The sequence below is a fragment of the Dendrobates tinctorius genome, unplaced genomic scaffold (genome assembly GCF_039654945.1).
Source record: "Dendrobates tinctorius isolate UK_male_01 unplaced genomic scaffold, ASM3965494v1 ptg000043l, whole genome shotgun sequence".
Lineage (NCBI taxonomy): Eukaryota > Metazoa > Chordata > Amphibia > Anura > Dendrobatidae > Dendrobates > Dendrobates tinctorius.
The window spans coordinates 1,573,618-1,600,642 of record NW_027361711.1 but is presented as its reverse complement, the minus strand read 5'-3'; the positions used below and the strand labels follow the sequence as shown (position 1 = coordinate 1,600,642).

The window sequence follows — 27,025 nt, the reverse complement described above, 5'->3', positions numbered from 1 at the left end:
AACTGCCTCCTGTAGAACTGTACCTCTAGATCCTTTGAAAAGCCGGTAATTCTTCTCCCGTGTACAGTAAAATCAGAGTGACAGGTTAGAATAGAATTTGTTAGTGACATATATATATATATATATATATATATATACAGTGGGGCAAAAAAGTATTTAGTCAGTCAGCAATAGTGCAAGTTCCACCACTTAAAAAGATGAGCGGCGTCTGTAATTTACATCATAGGTAGACCTCAACTATGGGAGACAAACTGAGAAAAAAAAATCCAGAAAATCACATTGTCTGGTTTTTTTTCATTTTATTTGCATATTATGGTGGAAAATAAGTATTTGGTCAGAAACAAAATTTCATCTCAATACTTTGTGATATATCCTTTGTTGGCAATGACAGAGGTCAAACGTTTTCTGTAAGTCTTCACAAGGTTGCCACACACTGTTGTTGGTATGTTGGTCCATTCCTCCATGCAGATCTCCTCTAGAGCAGTGATGTTTTTGGCTTTTCGCTTGGCAACATGGACTTTCAACTCCCTCCAAAGGTTTTCTATAGGGTTGAGATCTGGAGACTGGCTAGGCCACTCCAGGACCTTGAAATGCTTCTTACGAAGCCACTCCTTCGTTGCCCTAGAGGTGTGCTTTGGATCATTGTCATGTTGAAAGACCCAGCCACGTTTCATCTTCAATGCCCTTGCTGATGGAAGGAGGTTTGCACTCAAAATCTCACGATACATGGCCCCATTCATTCTTTCATGTACCCGGATCAGTCGTCCTGGCCCCTTTGCAGAGAAACAGCCCCAAAGCATGATGTTTCCACCACCATGCTTTACAGTAGGTATGGTGTTTGATGGATGCAACTCAGTATTCTTTTTCCTCCAAACACGACAAGTTATGTTTCTACCAAACAGTTCCAGTTTGGTTTCATCAGACCATAGGACATTCTCCCAAAACTCCTCTGGATCATCCAAATGCTCTCTAGCAAACTTCAGACGGGCCCGGACATGTACAGGCTTAAGCAGTGGGACACGTCTGGCACTGCAGGATCTGAGTCCATGGTGGCGTAGTGTGTTACTTATGGTAGGCCTTGTTACATTGGTCCCAGCTCTCTGCAGTTCATTCACTAGGTCCCCCCGCGTGGTTCTGGGATTTTTGCTCACCGTTCTTGTGATCATTCTGACCCCACGGGGTGGGATTTTGCGTGGAGCACCAGATCGAGGGAGATTATCAGTGGTCTTGTATGTCTTCCATTTTCTAATTATTGCTCCCACAGTTGATTTCTTCACTCCAAGCTGGTTGGCTATTGCAGATTCAGTCTTCCCAGCCTGGTGCAGGGCTACAATTTTGTTTCTGGTGTCCTTTGACAGCTCTTTGGTCTTCACCATAGTGGAGTTTGGAGTCAGACTGTTTGAGGGTGTGCACAGGTGTCTTTTTATACTGATAACAAGTTTAAACAGGTGCCATTACTACAGGTAATGAGTGGAGGAAAGAGGAGACTCTTAAAGAAGAAGTTACAGGTCTGTGAGAGCCAGAAATCTTGATTGCTTGTTTCTGACCAAATACTTATTTTCCACCATAATATGCAAATAAAATGAAAAAAAAACAGACAATGTGATTTTCTGGATTTTTTTTTCTCAGTTTGTCTCCCATAGTTGAGGTCTACCTATGATGTAAATTACAGACGCCTCTCATCTTTTTAAGTGGTGGAACTTGCACTATTGCTGACTGACTAAATACTTTTTTGCCCCACTGTGTATATATATATATGCAGTAGGGGAAATAAGTATTTGATCCTTTGCTGATTTTGTAACTTTGCCCACTGACAAAGACATGAACAGTCTATAATTTTAAGGGTAGGTTAATTTTAACATTAAGAGATAGAATATCAATAATAAAATCCAGAAAATCACATTGTATAAATAATATAAATGTATTTGCATTTTGCAGTGAGAAATAAGTATTTGATCCCTCTGGCAAACAAGACTTAATACTTGGTGGCAAAACCCTTGTTCGCAAGCACAGCAGTCAGACGGTTTTTGTAGTTGATGATGAGCTTTGCCCTACATGTCAGGAGGAATTTTGGTCCACTCCTGTTTGCCAATCATCTCTAAATCATTAAGATTTTGAGGCCGTCGCTTGGCAACTTGGAGCTTAAACTCCTTCCTTCCACTCCTTCTTGAGCAGGGGGACCTTGTGGGCACTGCAGGATTTTAAACCTTTACGGCGTAATGTGTTACCAATGATTTTCTTGGTCACTGTGGTCTCGGCAGCCTTGAGATCATTAACAAGTTCCCCCTGTCTAGTTTTAGGCTGATCTCTCACCTTCCTCATGATCAAGGATACCTCACGAGGTGAGATTTTGCATGGTGGCCCAGCTCCATGTCGATTGACAGTCATTTTGTATTTCTTCCATTTTATTACTATTTATTGCACCAGCAGTTGTCTACTTCTCACCCAGCGTGTTACTTATACTTTTGTAGACCATTCCAGCATCGTGCAGGTCTATGATGTTGTCCCTGACATCCTTAGAAAGCTCTTTGGTCTTGCCCATGTTGTAGAGGTTAGAGTCTGACTGATTGAGTCTGTGGACAGAAGTCTTTTATAAAGGTGACTATGTAAGACAGCTGTCTTTCATGCAGGTAACGAGTTGATTAAGAGCTTCTAACTGGTCTGTAGGAGCCAGAACTCTTAATGGTTGGTAGAGGATCAAATACTTCTTTCTCACACAAAATGCAAATAAATATAAATATGGTAATTTATACAATGTGATTGTCTGGATTTTATTATTAATATTGCATCTCTCAATGTTAAAACTAATCTGCCCTTAAAATTATAGACTGTTCATGTCTTTGTCAGTGGGCAAACGTACAAAATCAGCAAGGGATCAAATACTTATTTCCCCCACTGTGTGTGTATGTATATATACAGGGTGGTCCAAAAGTAGGTGGACAGTATGTGTAATAGGGTTATAAATGGGGAGATTTATCAAACATGGTGTAAAGTGAAACTGACTCAGTTGCCCTTAGCAACCAATCAGATTCCAATTTTCATTCTTCACAGACTCTTTGGAAAATGAAAGGTGGAATCTGATTGGTTGCTAAGGGCAACTGAATCAGTTTCACAGATCCAGTTTTCACAGATAAATCTCCCCCAAATCTGTTTTCTTTTCAGATAACCCATAATGGCAAATAATTTAAATACAGATCAAAGAAAATGGATTTTAAAAGAGTATTGGAAATCTCAAAATGCTGAAACAGAGCAAATTAGGTTGAAACATTTGGTACTCAAGCCCCAAAGAGACAAACCATTTACTGCATTCATGACAAATTCGATGCCACTGGCTCAATCCTCAAAGGGAATCTGTCACCTACCCTTTGGCGGGAGATAAAAACGAGGTCGGTCCGGTCCAATGGGTGGTGTTCCCGATGTGTTCCGCCTCCCCATCCTTGCCCGCCGTCCGCAGGTTATTGCTGAATTAGAGTAGGTGTACGCCATTTTTTGCGCGTGCGCTAAGCATTCATAGCTAGCGCACGCGTAGTATGCTTTGCCCAACTGCAGGCAAAGCCGAAAAGCCAGACCGCGCATGCGCCTGATAACTAAGCCCGGGAAGTATTTTGCTGTGTTCCGGGGCTTAGTTAACCGGCGCATGCGCAGTCCGGCTTTGCCCGCAGTTGGGCAAAGCATACTGCAAGTGCGCTAGCTATGAATGCTGAGCGCACACGCAAAAAATGGCGTACACCTACTCGAATTCAGCAATAACCTGCAGATGGCGGCCAAGGATGGGGAGGCGGCACACATCGGGAACACCGCCCATCGGACCGGACAGACCTCGTTTTCATCGCCCGCCAAAGGGTAGGTGACAGATTCCCTTTAATGCTCCAAAAACTGGTCGACCCAAAACAGCCTGTACAGAAAATAATAAACCACTTGTTGCTGAAACATTTGTTCAGAGTCCAAAAAAGTCCACCAGAAGAGCCTGTTTAGAATTGGGAATTTCACGAGCTTCCATCATGCGAATCCTGAAACCTATTGGGTGGAAAGCTTATCGTCCACATCTAATTCATGGTTTATTGGAGGATGATCCAGACATGCGGCTGCAATTTAGTGAGATTATGCTTAACGAAATTGAAGAAAATCCAGTAATTTTAGATAACATTATGTGGAGTGATGAAGCTTCTAATTATCTGGCCAAATTAACAGACATAATTGTATTTACTGGTATAATGAGAACATGCATTTAACATTAGAGCAACAACTCAATGAGCCTGGTGTCAATGTTTGGGGTGGGATTTCAAGTTTTGGTGTTTTTGGACCATTTTTTTTTTTTGATGGAACCGTCACAGGAGATAAGTATCTCAAAATTCTAATGAATCAAGTTGTTCCCGAGTTACAGGAGCAGCCTAATTCAAATGACCTTTATTTCCAACAAGATGGGGCCCCTCCACATTATTCAAGAGTAGTCCGCGAGTATCTACAGTAGATGAAACATTTCCTAATAAATGTATTGGCCGAAGAGACCCACTTGATTGGCTGGCACGTTCACCAGACTTGACCCCAGTGGATTTTTCTTTTGGGGAGTACTCAAGGACAAAGTTTATAGTCGAAAACCAAAAAGTGTCAGTGATTTCAAAAATTACATGAGATGCATTTCAAGAAATTAATACCCAAAGAGACTTGTGGTAAAATGTTTGTCGAAGCGCAAGAGGCAGAGTTCAAAGCTGTGCAAATTGGGATGGAAAACAGTTTGAGCACCTGCGTTGATAAAATTTAAGGGCTTTGGTATAAGGCTAAGTGCACACGTACCGGAACTCTCGCGGAAATTACCGCGAGAATTCCGGAATTCCAGTCCGCGGGAAAATCGCATTTTAAATTCCCGCGATTTTCCTGCGGAAAAACTAGCATTTTGCAAGCGTAATTAGCTTGCAAAATGCTAGCGTTTTCCAAGCGATCTGTAGCATCACTTGGAGAACTGATTGACAGGTTGGTCACACTCGTCAAACATAGTGTTTGACGAGTGTGACCAACTTTTTACTACTGAGGCCGCCTATGCAGCATCAGTAGTAAAAGATAGAATGTAAAAAAAAAAAAAAAAAATAGTGTTATTCTTACCCTCCGACGTCCCGCGCATCCGGTCCCAGTAAGCCTTTGCGAAAATGCCCGCGATGACCAGTTCTCGCGGGATCGCGATGTCGTCGCGCGAATGACCGCGAGACTTCGCGATCCCGCGAGATCGGACGCCATCGCGGGCATTTTCGCAAAGGCTTACTGGGACCGGAGCGTGAAGAGAAGCGGGAAGGCTGCGCGGGACGTCGGAGGGTGAGAATAACAATATTTTTTATTTTTAATTCTATTTTTTACAGGGATATGGTACCCAGAGCCCGGAGGACAGTCTCCTCTCCTCCGGACTGTGGGTACCATCCACAATTGTTCTGCTTACTTTCCGCATGTTGTGCACAGCCACATGCGGGAAGTAAGAGGAACAATGCATTCCTATGGGTGCGGGATCGCCGCGATTCCGCAAAATAATGAGCATGCTGCGGTTTTTACCGCAAAGCGATTCCGCCGCGGTAAAAACCGCAGCATTAGCACAGCATTGCGGAATCCCATAGGAATGCATGGGATGCTTATTTTTCGCGTTTTCGCGGCAAAATCGCGCGGATAAAACCGCCGCGGAAACGCGAAAAAAACGCCACGTGTGAACTCAGCCTTATTGTTCAGAATACAATTTAATTGTCAATGTTATGCTTGTGTGAGTAAATATAATTTTAGATATAAATCAAAATAAATGTTATTATTTTCTGTCCACCTACTTTTAGACCACCCTGTGTGTGTATGTGTAAATAAATATATATATTAGTAAAATCATAGCATAACCAGCCTTGCCAACGCTGACAGTTGAGGGTTGCAGCCCCCAGCTGTGAGTTTACCTAGCTGGTTATCAAAAATACAGGGAACCCATGCAGGGTTTTTTTTGTAATTATTTATTTACCGCTCTGGAGCAGCTAATGAATACTCCCATCCGCCGCTCCTGATCTCACTGTAATTAGCGGTAGCAGGTGTCGGATGATGGGAGCGATTGTCCCATCAGCTGACACCAGTGACCAGAGGTAAACTTTATACCTCCGATCACAGCTGAGCGATCATGATGTCTTGTGACAGCGTGGGAACCGTAGCTCTGACCGGCGGGGATGATTTCACTGCTGATCAGAAGCGCTGTGTGACGCACTGTCATGCACCTTACAGCGTGTCAAACACTGTATTATCTGGGCCCCCATTTAAGTGAATGGGGTTCATGTCCGCTGCTCAGTGTCTCTGCTGGATGACAGACTGTAGGGATGCTTCATGCAACCATTCAATGTGCTATCTAGAGGTAGCTGAGCCGAGTGTGAGGTCACATCCTGCTGTCCCTGACTTTTCTGCAGAAAATATGTTGCAAAAAAAAAAATCAACCTGCGTATTAGCAGCGTTTTTTCACCATCCTTTTAAGTCAATGGGTGCAAAATGCTGCAAGAAGTGACATGCTCTATGTACACAAAAAAAAAAAAACACGCTGCAAAGCACAAAATCCTGATGACAAAAAAGAACAATGTGTGTGCATGAGAATTCTGAAATCTCATAGGCTTTGCTGGTACTGTAAAAAGCTGCTGCAAAATAGCATGAAAGCAGCAAAAACGTCCAGTGTGAACATACCCCAATTAGCACAGATTCTAACCACAGGAAACAGACATGATGACACAGACAGGTGGAGCACATGTCTCTATTATACTTTGGATTGTCCCACTCCTGGTTTAGGCTTACACATACTGATGTACAATACTGAACCTGTGCCCATGGCCTAAACATAAAAAAGCAGTAGTCTCCTTATGTGGCAATACAAGCATCATATGGGTACAAGCAAGTGATGTTAAATTGATGGTGTCCAAAATGTGTGCACTTCCACACGCATTTAATTAGTTACACAGAGCTATACAGATTTCATCATTATCACCGTCCTCATTGGGGCTCACAATCAACATTCAGTATCTTTTGAAGAATGGGCGGCAGCCCATGCAAACATGAGAACATATAAACTCCTTGAAGATGTTGTCCTTGGTGGGATTTGAACCCAGGACCCCAGAGATACAAGGCTGCAGTGCTAACCACTGAGCCACCATGCTGCCGTAATAGACATGGCTGGGATAGATATACTTTCCTTTATAGGTGTCCATAATCATGGTCTTGATATGTTTGCCTTCCAGGAAGTGGTTTATCAGGTCCGGGAAAGATGGACAAGCATAACTCCATAATAACATGATGTCTGTGAATAGCAAGTAGTTTTTACATAGACATGCACACTCTCATTCTTTTGAGAGTTTTAGTTAGCTCTTTTTGGGTGGATTACAGAGCGGACTTGCCTGGAAAAGACTTAATGTGCACAGCCCCTGACTAAGGATTGGGCTAAGGTCTTCATATACTTTGGATCAGTGGCATTGTTGCTCCACTGGCCCAAAGAGTGTCCTCTCTGATGCTCTTATGAGTCGTGGAGTCAGTTGATATAAAATGGACCGACTCCTAAAATATATAAGTTGGGTTCACTGCAGGATGTGCTGTAGATTTTTTTCATAAGAATTTGGGAAAGTTATGAAATGCCCTCTAAATGTGTGTTCTGTTCCTGATCTGGGCTTTTAGATGAGATTAATCTGTGCTGCACTTTATGCAAATGCTCAGTAGTGACCAGTGCTGTGGAGTGGTAGATGAAATGAATCTGTGCTGCACTTTATGCACATGCTCAGTAGTGACCAGTGGTGTGGAGTGGTAGATGAGATGAATCTGTGATGCACATGCTCAGTAGTGACCAGTGCTGTTGAGTCGTAGATGAGATGAATCTGTGCTGCACTTTATGTACATGCTCAGTAGTGAGCAGTTGGTGTGGAGTGGTAGATGAGATGAATCTGTGATGCACATGCTCAGTAGTGACCAGTGCTGTGGGGTCGTAGCTGAGATGAATCTGTGCTGCACTTTATGCACATGCTTAGTAGTGACCAGTGCTGTGGAGTGGTAGAGGAGATGAATCTGTGCTGCACTTTATGCACATGCTCAGTAGTGACCAGTGGTGTGGAGTGGTAGATGAGATGCTTCTGTGATGCACATGCTCAGTAGTGACCAGTGCTGTTGAGTCGTAGATGAGATGAATCTGTGCTGCACTTTATGTACATGCTCAGTAGTGAGCAGTGCTGTGGGGTCGTAGCTGGGATGAATCTGTGCTGCACTTTATGCACATGCTCAGTAGTGACCAGTGCTGTGGAGTCTGAGTCGTGGAGTCAGAGGTTTGACTTGCCGACTCCACAGCCCTGTTTACCACAGCAGCACAGAGGAGCATGGTGGCAATAGAGCTGGCTGGGATTTGGGGAATCAGCTTCAGAGTAGCTCTTTGAAATGTTAAGCACTGGGCATGTTCAGCCACGACTGGTACACTGCAGAGGTGGCTGATAATTTAGGCAACAAGCAATGCGCTATTAAATTAATTTTTTGTTTTGTAATAGAACTGAGAGGATTTTTAGGAACAAACTGCTAGTTGCTCATTTTTTACAAGCACTTTACCCTCGGTATGTGGGATTTGGCTTCCCCAAACTGTCTACCGGTATTTTCCAAGCTCTTTCTTCTGCAAAAAGAAAGCCTCCTTTTCCCAACAGCTGCCCATTCAGGCATACCTCCTAAATGGCGACTAGTTGGACCCTGCTCCATTTTAGAAGGTCATGTTTAAGGTGTAGCTTGATACTTGGAACACTTTTTCTGTCTTTCAAACTTTCCTCCCACTCCTTTTCCCTTCTCTTGCACCCATCTTGAATTCTTGGATAGTTTTGCGTAATATCCCTCCTTCTTAAATACACAGATATGGTTTTAATGACTTTCCTGTACATTATTTTATAATACCTAGCACTAATGTTAAGTGAATTCTCAGAATATTGACACAAAAGATACTATCTTTTGTATGTGTTTATGTAAGGACACTTGTTTTTTTTGCCTAATTATTGGTCAGCTTAATAACAATAAAGATTAAGAGTAGGGGTGTGTGCACAGGTTGCGGATTTTTTCTGCAGAAAAATCTGCATCGCTTGGCCGAAACCATAGGGTAAAATGCATGCAGTGTTCCTTGCGGATTCCTATACTTTGTCCAGCGGAATTGATGCAGATTCTAGTGCGGTTTGTGGAGAGAGATATTAAGGCTATGTGCACGTTATGGATTCTGCTGCGGATCCGCAGTGTTTCTGGCCCTGCGGGTCCGCAGCAGATTTAGGTGCGTTGTACAGTACCATTGTTTTCAATTGTAAACTGAAAAAAGCTGTGCACATGCTGCGGATTTTTCCGTGCGGATTTGCTGCGGGTTCAAATCCACAGCATGTCAATTCTTTGTGCGGATTCACACCTTCTCCATTGTAGAGGTGTGAAACCGCAGGCTAATCCGCAGGTCTTTTGACCTCAGAATTTACCTGCGGATTTTCAAAATCCGCAGGACCGAAATCTACGTGTACTCATAGCCCGATTGTGTCCCGGAACGAAAACTGCACCAGCGGTTCCGCAAAAAAGTAGTGACATGCTGCAGAAAATAAACCGCAGCAAGTCTGCGTGGAATTTTCCGCAGCATGTGCACAGTGGTTTTGGTTTTCCATAGGTTGTTTACATGTTCCTGTAAACCGCATGGAAACTGCTGCGGATCCACAGGACCAAATCCGATGCGGAACCGCAGCAAAAACCGCAACGTGTGCACACCGTAAAATATCAGACACCCCGTTAGTCAATGGAGTGCATCTGACACTGTTTGTCTCCATCAGGTAATGGGTATGTTTCCTACATAAGTTCTGTTTTTCTACAATGGGAGAGAAAGTCGGAATTTTTGCGTGAGCCGAGCGTAAGATGTACAAGCATTTCTACATTCACGATGTATACAGCTTGTTATATAGGAGGGCTTTGGTTATAATAATTATCTGAATCCATGTTTCTTCTGCTTTTTTACAGCCACAAATCAATGGTTCCTCCCAGCTGTGAGAGGTGATATACCACCAGGTTGTGCTGCTCATGGATTTGTATGTGATGGGACGAGGGTTCTGGTTTTTGGAGGAATGGTGGAATATGGAAGATACAGCAATGACTTGTATGAGTTGCAGGTATGATATAGCTCCCTCGCTTGAGGTCTCATGTAATTTATAGATCAGGGGCCTCATACAAAATAGATGCTATACACAGGAGCACTTACTCGCTCTGCTGAGCTCTCCTGTGTACTCTGACCGATCTGAAGCAAGAGGAGCCTAAACTTGCCAAGAACAAAAGGATCGGCAATCCAAAATCTGACATTCTGGATCCTTATCTCCCCTGACATTGTTCCTCACCTGGTAGGAGGCGTTAATCAGAGGAAAAGTCAACACTTCTGTATTTCTCACCCACTCCTGGTTTTGGCTTAAGGGCCCGTTACACACAGCGATCTCGCTGGCGAGATCGCTGATTTTGTGACACATCAGCGATCTCTCCAGCGAGATCACTGTGTGTGACATCCAGCAGCCATCGGCCCCCCTGCCGGGTATCGCTGATCGTGCTGGATCGTCCTGGGCCATTTTTTCAATCGCTTGTCTCCCGCTGGCCAGCGCGCATCGCTGTGTGTGGCAGCGGGAGCCAGCGATGAGAGACGCTGCACGCTGGTTAAAAACGTAAACATCGGGTTTCTAAGGGCTGCAGGGCGCTTAGAAACTCGATGTTTACCCTAGATACCAGCGTGCACTGCAGGCAGGGCGGGAGGTGGACAGACCGGAGTAGCTCTGCTATCTGCTACTCTAGTCTGTCAGACTGGAGTAACAGTGCACGCTGGTATCTAGGGTAAACATCGGGTTGTTAAGGGCCCCGCAGCCCTTAGAAACCCGATGTTTACGTTGGTAACCAGCGTGCTCGCTGGTCCTGATCGCTGGAGGGGCTGTCTATGTGACAGCTCACCAGCGATCAGCTAACAATATCCCAGCGATCCCATCCACGTCGGATCGTGGGTGGGATCGCTGGGACATCGTTATGTGTAACGGTACCCTTAGGCTAGGTTCACATTGCGTTAATGCAGTCTGTTCAACGCATAGCGATGATAGACTGCATTAACGCTGCTGTCATTTTGTGATCGCGTTTAGCTATAACGCTAGCGCAGCTTCCCTGTCTGTGCTAGCGGTCACAGACCTCCAAACGCTGCAGCCCGCGTCTGATGGTCCGTCACAGAATGGCGGCACATCGCGATACACTACATAATGGTGGTCTATGGCTGCGCTAACGCATCCGTTACATAGCATTAGTGCCGCTATGTAACGGATGCTGTTAGCGCATTGCCATTAGCGCAATGTGAACCCAGCCTTACAGCTACTGAGGAAAAATACTGATAGTGTGGAGTGGGGACATAGCCTTAGGAAAAAGTCATGAGGCCCTTGCAGTAGAGCCACCGATATCTGGATTCGGCTAAGTCTGTGTATATGTGGGTCTTTAAGAGGGTTGTCCATAGCTATTATTTTTTTTTTTAACCATTGGTCTATAAAACAGAGGCAACTACCTGTCTTTTCCATGCAGGAAAAATGCAGCATGTGAACATACCCTTAGGCTGAATGCAGTCATCTGTGTACCACGACCAAATATGAACTGCAGTGCCCGGACTAGCTATGGGTCTCCTTACTTTTTCAGCAGCCCTAAGTATGCCTGAGGAGACCCATGACCAGGCCATGCCTCGCTATTCGTACTCGGACTGTGATCTATACGCTTGTCTTTGTACACGCTGCATCTTCTTTGCTTTATATGCACCCCTTAAGAATAGCTTGAAAGCCTCTTGCTGTTCATTTCTATTGTAAAACTACTTTGCTGTTCACATGTTTAGACCTTTTTTCTTCTACTTGAGGTATATAAACAAAAACAACGCATGATGGGAAGAATTCAGGTGCATGTCACTCTGAAGAGGATCCTGATTGTTTTCAGCAGATCCTGTGCACTGTACAATGAAAAGGATGTGGGGAATGGGGGTAAACGCCTCAGAAAAACTTTCATACAGTCTTCAAAACCATCTCAGGAAATGAAAGACTCCTCCAAAAACTCCCCAAAGAAGGAGCGGGCCTGGAAGCAGTTAACACTAGAAAGCCTCCTCCAAAAAACTGCGTGCAGGCTCGAAAAGCAGCGTCACTTCTGAAAAGTTGTGGTCTTGTAACCGCCATTTAGACCATCAAAGCTGTTTCCCTGAAAAGTTTCAATGCTTGTTTAAAGAGGTGGTCACTTTCTCATGTTAGTGTAGCTTTTCTCATAAACTGTCCATAAAATGGCAGCCGGTGAAGGGTCATGTGACCAGACCTCTCCCACAGCCTCCTTCAGTTGTAAAACCCCTCACAGGGGAAAGCTGCTTTTCTATTGTAGGAGGCTGACGACTGGTCTGGTCATACTTTCTTCCATTAGCAGGCAGTTTATAGACAGACAGTAGGCTAGTCAGTTTGTGAGGAAAGCTGCAGTAACAAGAGAAAGTGGCTGACCCCTTAATGCAATTTCATGTATGTGATTGTAGGGGGTGATTGTGTGTGGAGTGGACTCAGGAGCTGAGCTCTCTCCACACACGACAGGTAGCGGCCATATTAAATAGCCAGCATCTGTCTCTAAGAGCCGCCATCAGCTCGACAAACGCCACTTTCAATTTCTGCCGGTGACATTTAAATGGAACGTGTGCTGCTGCGCGTGCTTACCGCCTCTCTGTGGGGCCTTGGTGGCCTGAGAGGGCCCCCATCACCACCATCTTGGTCCTCCTCTGAAGCTGACATAGGGCTATCTTGGGCGAGAGAATCTGGACAATTATGCTAATGACACTACGCTCAAATTCTGGTCTGAGTTTAATTTGAGTGTCATCTAAATATAATCCGATTCTCTCTCATGACAGAATTGGGTCACATGTGAGGAGAAGAGGGAGAAATTAATTTCTCCATCGTCTCAGTAAATTGGACTGCACTCTGATGACATCACCTCAGTGAATGGAAGAACAAAAATGTCACTCTCTCGGAAAATGGCAACACCCCCCCCGCACATAATCAATAATATTATAATATATATTTGTTTTACAAACTTATGAATTTTTATTCTTCACTTAAAAAATAAAAATCCTTTACATGTATCGTAAATAGTGAGCATGCTGCCCAAACTCACTTCTCTCACTAGGGGGAGTGTAACACTCCAAATACATAGTAAAGCCATACTGGTCTCACAAGCTATAGATTGTGGGAGGATCAAGAAGTTTTTGAACACACATAGATAAAATTATATTCTTTATTGTAATAATATAAATTAACCCCTTTCTGACATCGGACGTAATGATCCACCTATCTGACCAGGTACGGATCATTATGTCGTCACAATCACCCGCGCACACAGGTGGTGTGCGGGCGATCGCTGACGGGTGTCAGCTGATGCTGACACCTGGCTCTAGGTGCTGTGACCGCTTTCAGCACTTTAACCCCCAAAATTCTGCGATCGAGCACGATCGCGTCATTCCGGAAGCCGGCAGCCCCCTCTATCTTTAGATCAGAGACCCTGCGGCATGACGTAGGGTCCCAATCGTTGCCATGGTGACCCGATGTCGTCATGATGACATCCGGGTACGGGTCACCAGAGCTGAGAAACTTCCTGGTCATGCGCAGTGCATGATCAACAAGTCTCTAGCAGTGCAGAGTTGACAGCTTCTATAGCATGCAGATTGCCGCTTCATCTAAATGCTATAGAAGCGATCAGCCTGCAAAAAGTGGGTCTAAGTAAAAAAGTTAGAAAAAAGTAAATCTTTTTTAAATAATTGTAAAAGTATTACAAAAATCAAAAATAATAAACAATATATTCTATCACTAAATAAATATTTGAATGGGAAAAAAAAGTCAAAACAAAAGTACACCTTTGGTATCACCGCGTCCGTAACAACCTGCCCTCTAAAACTGTCCCGCTAGTTAACCCCTTTAGTGAACACCATAAAAAAAAATGAAAACCAAGGTGAAAAACAATGCTTTATCATCTGTAAAGCAGCGGCGTCCACGCTGTGCAGAGATGAGGCAGTGACCCAGCAAGTTCAAACAAAAAAAATGTGTTTAATGTCCACAAAAAAAACACTCACAGTGCACAACACGCCGTATCCTCCGGATCGCAGCCGGGAAGCAACAAAACAGTCCGTGGCCAGTTGCCGTGAGCGACCGCATTGCCCGGGTATGAAAGGGGTGCCAGACCTTGGCCCTGTGTTGCCTCACACAGGGAACTCTGCAGACTACTGCTCTCTCTCTGTGCAACTCAGAACTGACACACCCAAACCCTTTTTGCAGGTTTTTTTTTCCTTTCTCCAATCTGTGGCCATAGGCCACTTATAAGACCTAGGCTGGAGGAAACGGAGCAGACCCTACTACCTTCCTGCAGTCCGTTTCAAAAATAAAAGCCCATACCGGGTTTTCCTGAATAAACTCATTGGTCCAAATAACGTGACCAGGCTCAAACTCACTTTTATTCTGCCCTGTGAGTCACAGGCACGCTGCTGTGACCACAGGGCACTCCAGCGGATCTAATACGCTTCTGAGCGCATTCTGGGGGACACATAGCGACCCTCGCATATGACTCCAGTCGCTGCCTCACACATCATACCGCCGAACAAAAAGTGGAATAACACGTAATCAAAAAGACGGATATAAATAAACATGATACCGCTGAAAATGTCATCTTGTCTCGCAAAAAACGAGCCGCCATACAGCTCCATCAGCAGAAAAATAAAAAGGTTATAGCGCTCAGAATAAAGTGATGCAAAAATAATTTTCTATAAAAGTTTTTATTGTATAAAAGCGCCAAAACATAAAAATATAAATGAGGTATCGCTGTAATCATACTGACCCATAGAATAAAATGCTTTTTGAATTTTACCACACATGGAACGGTATAAACAACCCCTCCCCCCCAAAAGAAATTTGCGTACTGCTGGTTTTTGCTCATTCTGTCTCCCAAAAATCGGAATAGAAAGTGATCAAAAAATGTCATGTGCCCGAAAATGGTACCAATTAAAAAGTCAACTCGTCCCGCAAAAAAACAAGACCTCACATGAATGACTCTGTAGGCCAAAATATGGAAAAATTATAGCTCTCAAAATGTGGTGATGCAAAAGCTATTTTTCCAGGTCACCACCTGACAGCACATTGGAGGACGTCCTTCTCATCCGTAGTGGGACAGGAAACCACGAGAGTTTAAAAGGATCCTCCCCTTCCCATCCCTCAGTGTTTTTCCTGTCCCACTGCGGATGGGAACGACGAGAGAGGATCCGGGCCGTTCCATGCAGATGGTCAGGATCGGGGGGGCTCAGCCTCACCCTTCCTTCCTGATAAGATCTGCGGCTGAAACCCGATGTAGGGTCCCTCAGCTTCTCTGGTGTAGCGCTGCTCCCGGACGCGGGGTCGCTTCCCCCTGACGGGGCTCTCGACCCTGGACGCCACCACCGCAGACCGCCACTGGGGTTGCAGAGCCCGCAAGCGGTCCATCTACAGCAGACTACCGCCGGGTGACGCCGTTATGTCCGGAGGGCGGAAGCGCGCTGTAGCAGGTGCGCATCAGCCGCCCGCCCCACCGGAGGACAGGCCAGAGCGCCAGAGGCCGGGGGCATGTCATTTCCGGCGCGCGCGTCACGGGCGCGTCACTTCCGGTGCGCGCGTCACGGACGCGTCACTGCCGACCGGACGCAGTACTTCCGGCCGCGTCGCTGTCAGGACACCTCAGGCAGTGACCGCCCGGTACTGAGCACACCGCGGCGGCATCGGCCCATCAGGAGAAGGGCAGGCGATCGGAGCGGCAGCGACAATAGAGGCGGTATGCAGCTCTGCTCCACAGGGCAGGTGGCAGGGGGCACCCGTCACCACTCACATGTATGTGTCTCCTCAGCAGTCAGCGACTTCCATCACCACCAGCATGGAGGACCAGGCAAAGACGGTGGCAGGAGCAGAGTGCCAGGGTTACGTGAGTAACCTCTGAAGAGGTCACTGGAGGGCCCGTAAGAATAAACCCCATAGAACCCGTATTTTATATGTTCTAGGGGGGAACCTCTACCTCAGAGAAAAAGGAGCCTAAATGGAAGGATAAGAAGTATCCGGTCTGCTCTAAAAAGCTAAAGGACACGTGGCAGAAGACCCTTTGTGACGCATGTACAAAGCGTATAATGGGGGAAGAGCAGGCTACGTTTATGTCTAATATGAGAGCAATAATTAGGGAAGAAGTGCAGGCCTCGGTATCCGGCCTAGCCACCTCCCAGGCCCCGCAGGCGAACACCCAGCCATCCAGGAAAAGACAGAGGGAGTCTGATACGTCAACGGAAGGCATTCTGTCCGACTCTGACGCAGAGGAAGAGGAGACTAGAGAACACCCAGAAAGGGGGAGAAAATACTTGTTTTCGTCTGGGGATACGGACGAACTATTGGAAGCGGTGCGGCAGACTATGCAGATTGAGGAACCCCCTCCTTCCCTCTCAATACAGGATGAAATGTTCGGGGGATTACGCTCCCAGACTTCGATGGTCTTCCCAGTAAACACCCACATACGGGCAATGATACTGGAGGAGTGGGAGGAGGCAGAGAATAGATTAACTATTCCCAGGGACTTTAGGTCGCGTCTACCATTCGACCCTGAGGAGGTTAAAGTCTGGGAAGAGATCCCTAAAATTGATATTCCAGTAGCTAAAGTATCAAAGAAAACGGCAATTCCGTTTGAGGATTCCTCAAGCTTGAAGGAACCCCTAGATCGGAAGGCAGACGGGCTCTTAAAAAGGGCCTGGGAAAGCTCAGCAGCGGTTATAAAGACAAATATAGCCGCGACATCGGTAGCACGCTCCATGCATCTGTGGATAGATAACCCAGAGGAGCATCTGTCAGACAGAACTCCGAGGGAAACAATCCTAAAATCACTCCCCTTGCTTAAGTTGTCTACGGGATTCTTGGCCGACGCCTCAGCAGCATCAGTTAGGTTCTCGGCCAGAAGCCAGTCCCTGTCCATCACAGCCAGAAGAGCTATCTGGTTGAAGAATTGGACAGGCGACATGCAGTCAAAAAATAAACTCTGCTCAATTCCTTTCTCGGGGGGCAGGGTCTTCGGGCCCGTGCTCGACGACATTTTAGAGAAAGCGTCGGATGAAAAAAAGGGTTTCCCTGAGGAGAAACGTAAAAGATACCAGCCCTTTCGTAGGCCCCGTTACAACCACAGAGCGGACTACAGGGGGAAAGGTAAAACGGGTAGATGGAGCTACCCCAAAGGAGGCGAAGGTAGAAATAGGAATAGAGATAACATCTTTTCCGGCCCAGGGTCCAGCTCCGGAGGAAATGACGCCACCAGAGTAGGGGGGCGATTACTCAAGTTCCCGGGAGAGTGGCAAAAGGTCACCTCCAGCCCCTGGGTATTACAAGTCATCTCAAAGGGGTACAAAATAGAATTCAGCTCCCTACCCCCGAACAGATTTCTGGTGACCAGTTCACGCCTCAGTGCAGCTTCCCCAATGTGGTTGGACATCCAAGATCTCCTAGACATGGAAGCAATTACTCCGGTCCCCGCCCAGGAGGAAGGCAGAGGACACTACTCGAGTCTCTTTGCAATAAAAAAACCCTCGGGGGAAACCCGAACAATAATAAACCTAAAACCTCTGAACAAATGGTTGTCTTACAGGCGCTTCAAAATGGAATCGATAAGATCCACGATTTCCCTTCTGGGAAGGGATGTGGTAATGTGCACTTTGGATTTAAAAAACGCATATTATCATGTCCCTATCCACCCGGATCACCAGAGATACCTCAGGTTTGCGTTAGAAAAAGACGGCACAATATACCACTATCAGTTTCGTTGCCTGCCCTTCGGCCTAGCATCGGCCCCGAGGGTCTTTACAAAAGTAATAATAGAGGTAGTGGCCTACCTAAGGGCCCGAAATATCACGGTGGTCCCATACTTTGACGACTTCCTATTTATAGCCGATTCAGCAGCCCAGCTCAGATCGACTGTCAATCCTCAATCTCCACGCTGCAGAGTTTAGGATGGATAATAAATTGGGCAAAATCAGATCTCATACCCAAACCCAGAGTAAAATTCCTGGGGGTCATGTTAGACTCAGAAAAAAGGATGTCGTATCTACCAGCCGAGAAACAGACTTCAGTGCCGAATAAAATTCGTCAGCTCTCGAGAAATCAGGTATCGGTCAAAGATGCAATGAGGATCCTGGGGCTGATGACTTCTTGCATTTCCTGTGTCAGATGGAGTCAGTTCCACTCCCGCGACCTCCAACACGCAATTCTAACATCCTGGGACAGAAGGCAGACTTCTCTGAACAGCAAGATACGGTTAACCCTCCGAGCCAGAAGATCGCTTCTATGGTGGACCATTCCGAGAAACCTAAAAAGGGGTGTCTCATGGGTTCAGTCCCCGGAGGTCGTAGTGACGACGGACGCAAGTCTATTCGGCTGGGGCGGACACGTCGCAGGAAAGTATTACCAGGGGCAATGGAGTCCAGAGGACAGCAGAAGATCCTCTAACGTCAGAGAACTACATGCGGTCTGGAAGGTGCTGCTCGTCGCCAGGGCCCACGTGAGAAACAAACACGTCAAAGTCCTGTCAGACAACACCACAACAGTCGTCTTTCTCCGCCATCAAGGCGGACCAAGACATCCCACACTTCAGGCCTTAGCAGATCAGATTTTCGGATGGGCAGAGAGGGAAGTCCTCTCAATCTCGGCCGTATATCTGGAGGGCTCTCGGAACCAGATCGCAGATTTCCTCAGCAGGAGAAGGGTAACGGCAACGGACTGGGAGCTCAACGACGATGTGTTAAGCAGCCTGTGCGATCGTTGGGTACAACCAGCGGTAGACCTGTTCGCGGACAAAGAGAACGCAAAGCTTACGACCTTCTACTCCCTGAACTCCCTGGGAAATCCGGCAGGAATAGATGCCCTATCACAGTCTTGGAGCAGAGGTCTGTTGTATGCCTTCCCGCCCCTAGCCCTCATTCCACGGGTCCTCAGGAAAATCTGCGAGGACAGAGCCAGCGTTATATTGATAGTTCCCTACTGGCCAAGAAGAAGCTGGTTTCCCCTACTCAGGAAGCTAGCGGGCGAGGAACCCATTTTTCTACCAAGAAGGAAAGACCTCCTCCATCAGGGTCCGGTTCTGCATCAAAAACCGGAAGCTTTCCAGTTGTCAGCCTGGATCCTGAGCGGCAGGTCCTAAGGGCAAGAGGTCTATCGGACGAAGTCATTTCTACTCTACAAGCAAGTAGAAAACCTGTGACCGTGGCAATATATAATAAAATCTGGAAAAAATTCTGCAGCTTTTGTGGGGAGGAGACAGTCGGAACTGACCAGCCTGACATCCGGACAATACTCGACTTCTTACAGGAAGGGTTCAGGAAAAGCCTGAGAGTACAGATATCAGCCTTGAGTGCATTCTATGACACAGCCCTATCATCACACCCATGGGTAGCCCGGTTCTCGAGAGCGGTGCAAAGGCTTAAACCCCAAATTAGGAGCAGCATACCACCTTGGGACCTTAACCTAGTCCTCAATACGCTTTGCAAATGGCCATATCAGATAGGGACAGAGATAAGTATTCGTAATCTCTCTCTTAAAACAGCCTTCTTAGTGGCAGTCACCTCAGCCAAGAGGTTAGGAGAACTGCAGGCCTTATCAACCCAGGATCCCTACTTACAGGTGTTCAGTGACCGGTTAGTGTTAAGACTCGACCCGGCCTTCCTACCCAAAGTCGTCTCAAACTCCAACATTAATCAGGAAGTAGTACTTCCTTCCTTTCTCCAGTCTCCCAAAAATTGCAGGGAAAAAAGCTACCATAGCTTGGACGTAAAGGAAACTGTGCTCAGGTACCTGGATGCAACCAGACCCTGGAGACAGGATAGTAATCTTTTTGTCCAGTTTAGAGGTCCTAATAAAGGGAGAAAAAAAAGCATCAAAATCGACAATAGCAAGGTGGATTAGGTCCACTATTAGCATAGCCTACAAATCACAGGGTCAAAATCCCCCGGGGAACCTTAGAGCCCACTCAACCAGGGTCATGGCCGCTTCATGGGCAGAAAGGGGGGGCGCCTCGGCGGAGCAGATTTGCAGGGCGGCATCTTGGTCTAGTCTTAGTACTTTCTCCAAACACTATAAACTAGACATAGCATCCACACAGCTGGCATTTGGGAGAAAAGTACTCCATGCAGTAGTCCCGCCCTAGGACCAATATACTTTGGTACTACTCCAATGTGCTGTCAGGTGGTGACCTGGAAAACGGTAATTAGACCTACCGGTAATTGTGTTTCCAGGAATCCATCCTGACAGCACTGTTAGATCCCTCCCGATAATACTTTTCATACAACTGTGATGTAACATGTGTATGGAGAATGTTGGTTTAAATAAAATCTGTTTGCATCCATCCAGAGGTGTTACTTTGTGAAATCACTGAGGGATGGGAAGGGGAGGATCCTTTTAAACTCTCGTGGTTTCCTGTCCCACTACGGATGAGAAGGACGTCCTCCAATGTGCTGTCAGGATGGATTCCTGGAAACACAATTACCGGTAGGTCTAATTACCGTTTTTTGTAATAAAAAGCGTCTTTTAGCATGTGACAGCTGCCAAACATAAAAACTGCTATAAGGCCTCTTTCACACGTCCTGATATTTTCGGTACCGGAGATGTCCTTGTGTAATATTTGTGGCATGTGTGTGCCACATCAGTACCTCACGGACGGGCGCCAGGGAAGAAGTGTTACAGGCGCTGGGTGCTGAACATGGCTCTCATCATTCTCCCATGCTCTGCTGGCAATCGGCGCTAGCAAGGGAGAATGATGAGTGTTACATTTAAGTGATAAGAGACAGCAGGCAGCGGTTGCTGGGAGTCTTCATCAGCCGCCGCCTGCGCTATAAATAAATAAATGAAAAAAAAATGGCGTGGGTTCCCCTGTATTTTCTATAACCAGCCAGACAAAACTCACAGCTGGGGGCTGCAACCCTCAGCTGTCAGCTTCAGCAAGGCTGGTTATCAAGAATAGAAGGGTCCCCATGCTGTTTTTTTAGGCTGGTTTCACATTAGCTTTTTTTAGCGCAGCGCATCGTGCGTTATCGGTCACATGCGCCCCTATGTTTAACATGGGGGGCGCATGGTCTTGCATTCGTATGCGTTTTCGTGCACATGCGGCTTTTCGTCATGTGCGCCTAGGCGCGCCAGACGCAACCTGTTGCATTTTTGGGTCCACCGAAAGGCGTAAAAAAACCACGCATGCGCACGTTTGCACACGGAATGCGTCAAAATAACGCTTTACAGTCTATGGGAACGCAGGCGTGCGCATGGACATGTGTTCGTCTGCATTTTAGTGCGCATGCGTTTTTGGCGTAAAAATTGTGTAGACGCTGGTTTTAACCCCTAGAGAACGAATGCGCATAAAAAAAGCAAACGCGTGCAAAAACGCATGATGTGTTTTTTTGCATGCGTTTCTATTGCGCACGATGCGCTGCGCAAAAAAACGCTAATGTGAAAGTAGCCTTAATTATTTATTTAAAATTTTTTTTAAAAAACTGTGTGGGGTCCCTCCTGTTTTTGGCAACCAGCCTTGCTAAAGCTCACAGTTGGTGGCTGGTATTCTAAGGCTGGTAAGGGGCCATGGATATTGACACCCCCAGCCTAAAAATAGTAGCCCTCAACTGCCCAGAAAAGGCACATATATTAGATGCGCCAATTCTGGCACTTTGCCAGCTCTTCCCACTTGCCCTGTAGCAGTGGCAATTGGGTTCATATTTCTGGGGTTTGTCACCTTTTTATTGTCAGGTGACATCTATCCCACGGCTTAGAAATGGGGAAGCGTCTATAAGGCTGGGGTCACACTGGCGAGGAATACGGCCGAGTGAGAGGCGCTAAAAGCACGCATTACACACGGACCAATGATTCTCTATGGGGTCCCTCACACCAGCCGTATATTTCTCATCCGTATTCTACGGTCCGTGCCAATCGCAGCATGCTGCGATTGTCAGCGTACTACGCCCGTAATACGCCAATGCAAGTCTATGGGTGCGCAAAAAATACGCATTACACACGGAGCACACATGTGACTTGCGAGAAATACGCACCCGGTGTCTTTTACCAAAGCCGGCAATTCAGTGCGCGATACAGTAAACTCACACTGACAGGTTTAATAAAGAAACGAAAGAAAAGATATAGACACATAGAATACATATATATATATATATATATATATATATATATGCATTCTATGTGTCTATATCTATTCTTTGGTTTCTGTTAGAAACCCTGTCATAGGGCTCCATTATATGTCAATTTTGCAAGCCTGCGAGAAAATCTCGCCATACGGATGCCATACGGATTACATACAGATGCTTACATGCGCAAAATATGCGACCACACCTTGATTACGGATTACATACGGAGCACTGTTTAGGGGCCATTCATCCGTATTACGCATGTAAAATACTGACCGTATTTGGCGTCGGTTAGTGTGACCCCGGCCTAAGACACCTATCCATGACTAATTCTATGGTTACATGGTGAAGACACAGCCAGAATAAAGTCCTTTAATATATAAAGCTCAAGTGTGTGTGTGTGTGTGTGTGTGTATGTGTGTGTGTGTGTGTGTGTGTATGTATGTATGTACACTGTGTTTCAAATTATTATGCAAATTGGATTTAAGTGTCATAAAGATGTTATTTTTTGTTTTTCAAATAAACTCATAGATGGTATTGTGTATCAGGGCTCTTTGGATCACTGAAATCAATCTCAAATTCCTGTGATAATTAGTTTACCAGGTGAGCTCAATTAAAAGAAAAGTACTTAAGAATGATGTTCCACATTATTAAGCAGGGCACAGGTTTCAAGGAATTTAGGAAATAAAAAGGATCTCTCTGCTGCTGAAAAGCATCAAATAGTGCAATGCCTTGGTCAAGAGATGAAAACATTAGATATTTCCCAAAAATTTAAACGTGATCATTGTACTGTTAAGAGATTTGTGGTTGATTCTGAGCACAGACATGTTTGTGCTGATAAAGGCAGAATGAGGAAGGTTTCTGCCAGGCAAGTTCATTGGATTAAGAGAGCGGCTGCTAAAAAGCCATTACAAACCAGCAAACAGATAATTAAAGCTGCTGGTGCCTCTGGAGTCCCTCGAACCGCAAGGTGTAGGATCCTTCAAAGGCTTGCTGTGGTGCATAAACCTACTATTCAGCCACCCCTAAACAGTGTTCACAAGCAGAAATGGTTGCAGTGGTCCCAGACATACATGAAGACTAATTTTCAAACAGTCTTGTTTACTGATGAGTGTCGAGCAACCCTGGATGGTCCAGATGGATGGAGTAGTGGATGGTTGGTGGATGACCACTATGTCCCAACAAGGCTGCGACGTCAGCAAGGAGGTGGAGGAGTCATGTTTTGGGCCGGAATCATGGGGAAACAGCTGGTAGGGCTCTTTAAGGTTCCTGAAGGTGTGAAAATGACCTCTGCAAAGTATATAGAGTTTCTGACTGACAGCTGTCTTCCATGGTATAAAAAGCAGAAACGTGCCTTCAGGAGCAAAATCATCTTCATGCATGACAATGCACCATCTCATGCTGCAAAGAAGACCTCTGAGTCATTGACTGCTATAGGCATAAAGGAGATAAACTCATGGTGGGGCCACCATCTTCCCCTGACCTCAACCCTATAGAGAACCTTTGGAGTATCATCAAGCAAAAGATCTATGAGGGTGGGAGGCAGTTCACATCCAAACAGCAGCTCTGGGGGGCTATTCTGACTTCAATGGATGCAAGAATTGTGAAGGTGATATCAAAGAAGGGTTCCTATGTTAACATGTAACTTGGCCTGTTAAGCTATTTAACTCCAAAATATCCTTTTTGTTCAGTGAATGTGACCTCCTAATGCTGCAAATTCCACAAATGAGCATTTTCAGTTCTTTAAAACATATCAAATGTTTAGAAATTCTACTGTGCCTAATAATTTGGAACAGTGCAATTTGAGCTTTTATTCATTTTGGAGATTACGAGTACTGTTATTATTGGGAGGTTTCTTCAATAAAATTTGATGTATACTCTAACCGGTGATGACTTTTATTAGACTGACTGTCATTTGTACCGACTAGGAAAATCAGAGAAAAATATCATTTGCATAATAATTTGGAACACAGTGTATGTGTGTGTGTATGTCCGGGATTGGCATCCGCACCGTCGCAGCTACAGCCACAAAATTTGGCACAGTCACACGTCTGGTCCCCGAGAGCGTCCTAGGCTATGTTGTGAGGCGAAATTTTAACCCCGCGCATTCCAATTCACCAAACAATTTTGCCCCTATCTACATAATGGGGAAAAAGGTGTGTGTATCAAGCCCCGCCCCTCATTATGATGTCATAATGGTTGCCATGGCGACGCTGATGTCGTCATAGGTTGCAAGCCCCGGCGCTCATTATGATATTATAATGGTTGACTATGGGATGGAGGATGTGTGATGGGTATATGGGCACTGGACTATGGGATGGAGGATATGTATGACGGGTATATGGGCACGGGATTATGGGATGGCGGATATGTATGATGGGTATATGGGCATGGGACTATGAGATGAAGGAAGTGTGATGGGTATATGGGCACTCGACTATGGGATGGCGAATATGTATGATGGGTGTATGGGCATGGGACTATGGGATGGAGGATGTGTGATGGGTATATGGGCATGGGACTATGGGATGGAGGATTTGTGATGGGTATATGGGCACTCGACTATGGGATGGCGAATATGTATGATGGGTGTATGGGCATGGGACTATGGGATGGAGGATGTGTGATGGGTATATGGGCATGGGACTATGGGATGGAGGATGTGTGATGGGTATATGGGCACGGGCCTATGGGATCGTGGATATGTATGATGGGTATATGGGCACGGGACTATGGGATGGAGGATAATTATAATTTGCTATAACTAACCACAGTTAGTTACTATGCCTGGGCAGCGCCGGGCTCTTCAGCTAGTTAGAAATAAAACAAAACAGTTTTACTTTTTTATTTAAAAATAACAAACACAGCTAGGTGAGTATAACACCTAATTCCACCAAAGCCCTCGTTCTCCTGTAATAAAACTAAAATAAAAAAACAACAATATACCATACCTGTCTGTCATTCTATCTCATGTCGTAATCCATGTCTGGGGGATAATTAGTTTTCAACCTGGACGGTGCCAAGATGCGACTGTCCAGGCTGAGAACCAGTGGTGAATGAGCTGCTGGGAAGGCAGTGTCAGTGACCAGGGATGATGTCATAGAGGTAGCCTCCAGTCGCTGAGGCTACGTTCCCAGCCAGGCTGAGCTGCGGTAAGATACCCGCTAGCACCGTGAGCGCTCAATAACAAATTGTTGATGGAAAGGTTTTTATATTCACACACATGCCGTTCCTAATTGCATTCCGCCATAGTACAGACTTGTTTAAAATCGTATAGGTTTGGAAAAACACGTATTACCTAAGTATGGAAATCACGGCTGGCAGGGAAATGGTGACCGCACACTGCCTCCCCTCGCCCCAGGGATGTGTCGAAATATAAAAACCTTTCCATCAACAATTTGTTATTAATACAGGAATTTATTTTTAATATGTCTCTCTTTTGAGCAAATGGCTACATTTTACAAACATTGATAACTATCAGTCTTTGTACTTATTGCCCTGTTTCCACCCCCTTTTAGATTCTGCATAGTATGATTAGGTGTTCATATATTTTGTTTGATTGCTCTATTTGTCCAAAAATATTTACTGAAATATTTATTCCGCACAGTATAAGGATTTTTGACGGCAGTTGCTCCCCCCTAGTTTGATTTGAGTCACTAGCAGGATGCAGCAGGCCTCTATTGATAAAGGGTTAGAGCAGCACAGGTGCTGGTGAGTCTGTCTTTCATATGTAAGTTTTTTTGAATTTTTTTCTTATTTTAGCTGTTCAGATTTAAGGCCTCTTTACATTTAGTGATGCACCAGCGATCCCGACAACGATACGACCGGGTCAGGATCGCTGGTGCATCGCTGAATGGTCGCTAGTGAGCTGCCACACAGGCAGATCTCACAGCGATGTAGCGACGCAGCAGCGGTCGATACTTACCTTTCAGACGCGGCGATGAAGACGTCCTCCCGCCCGCGTCCACGCGTCGCTCGTCGGCGCCAGCAGGAAGCCCAGCAGGAAGCGCCCGACGAGAAATGGAGCTGCGCGATCAGCGACAGACTGCGGGGGAGCCGGTCGGAGGTAAGTATCACACATAGCGATATCGCTGCTGCGTCACAAAATCGGTGACGCGCTAGCGATATCGCTATGTGTAAAGGCCCCTTTAGAGCTAGGGACTCGCAAAATCTGGGGATCCTTGACGTTTGGATTGCAAGCTTATCTGTCTTGGCCAAAATAGTAACTAATACCCCATGTCTTTTTATCTTTTTGCACTTTTTATCAGTTTTGCAGGATGCAGCTGGGCCTCTTTATGTTGGCTTGGTTTTTTCTGTGTGATGCATGTATATAGTGCAGAACAGCCCGCCTGCTAATACTATGGGCGTGATCAATAGGCTGTTCAGACACTTTGCACCGCACTGTGTGACTGATGTCCTATGCAAGCCTTATCTGTGTGCATTTTTCCCACTAGGCAGCCAGCTCCTCTTTTTCTTTTGGTTACTGGCTGTCTTCATCAGTGGGTTGCACCTGTGCTGGTCTAAGCCTTTATCAATGGATGCCTGCTGCATCCTGCTAGTGCATCAGTCAGGGCTTGGTGAGTCTACCTTTCATATGTAAGTTTTTTTATTATGTTAGTTCTATAGCTGTAAGGACACATGCACACATTGAGTATTTGGTGACTATTTTACCTCACTATATTACCTCAGTACCTCTAAGCCAAACCCAGCAGTGGGTGATAAATCCAGAAGTGGTGACGTGTTTCTATTATACTTTTCCTACGGCTGTTCCACTCCTGGTTTTGGCTTACACATACTGAGGTAAAAAATTCACCAAATGCTCAG

General features: G+C 45.7%; 1 protein-coding gene across 7 annotated transcripts in view; it reads left to right on the top strand.

The window, feature by feature from the left end:
* HCFC2 (host cell factor C2) overlaps positions 1 to 27,025 on the top strand; it is a 128,788-nt gene that overhangs the window by 4,614 nt on the left and 97,149 nt on the right. For 6 of the 7 annotated variants that reach the window (XM_073575139.1, XM_073575141.1, XM_073575140.1 and 3 more), the window contains exon 2: positions 9,988 to 10,136. In XM_073575139.1, coding sequence (XP_073431240.1) covers positions 9,988 to 10,136 — 149 coding nt within the window. Of the gene's footprint in view, positions 1 to 8,340; positions 8,577 to 9,987; positions 10,137 to 27,025 lie in introns of those variants that run through there. The other variant, XM_073575143.1, reaches the window with a different exon arrangement.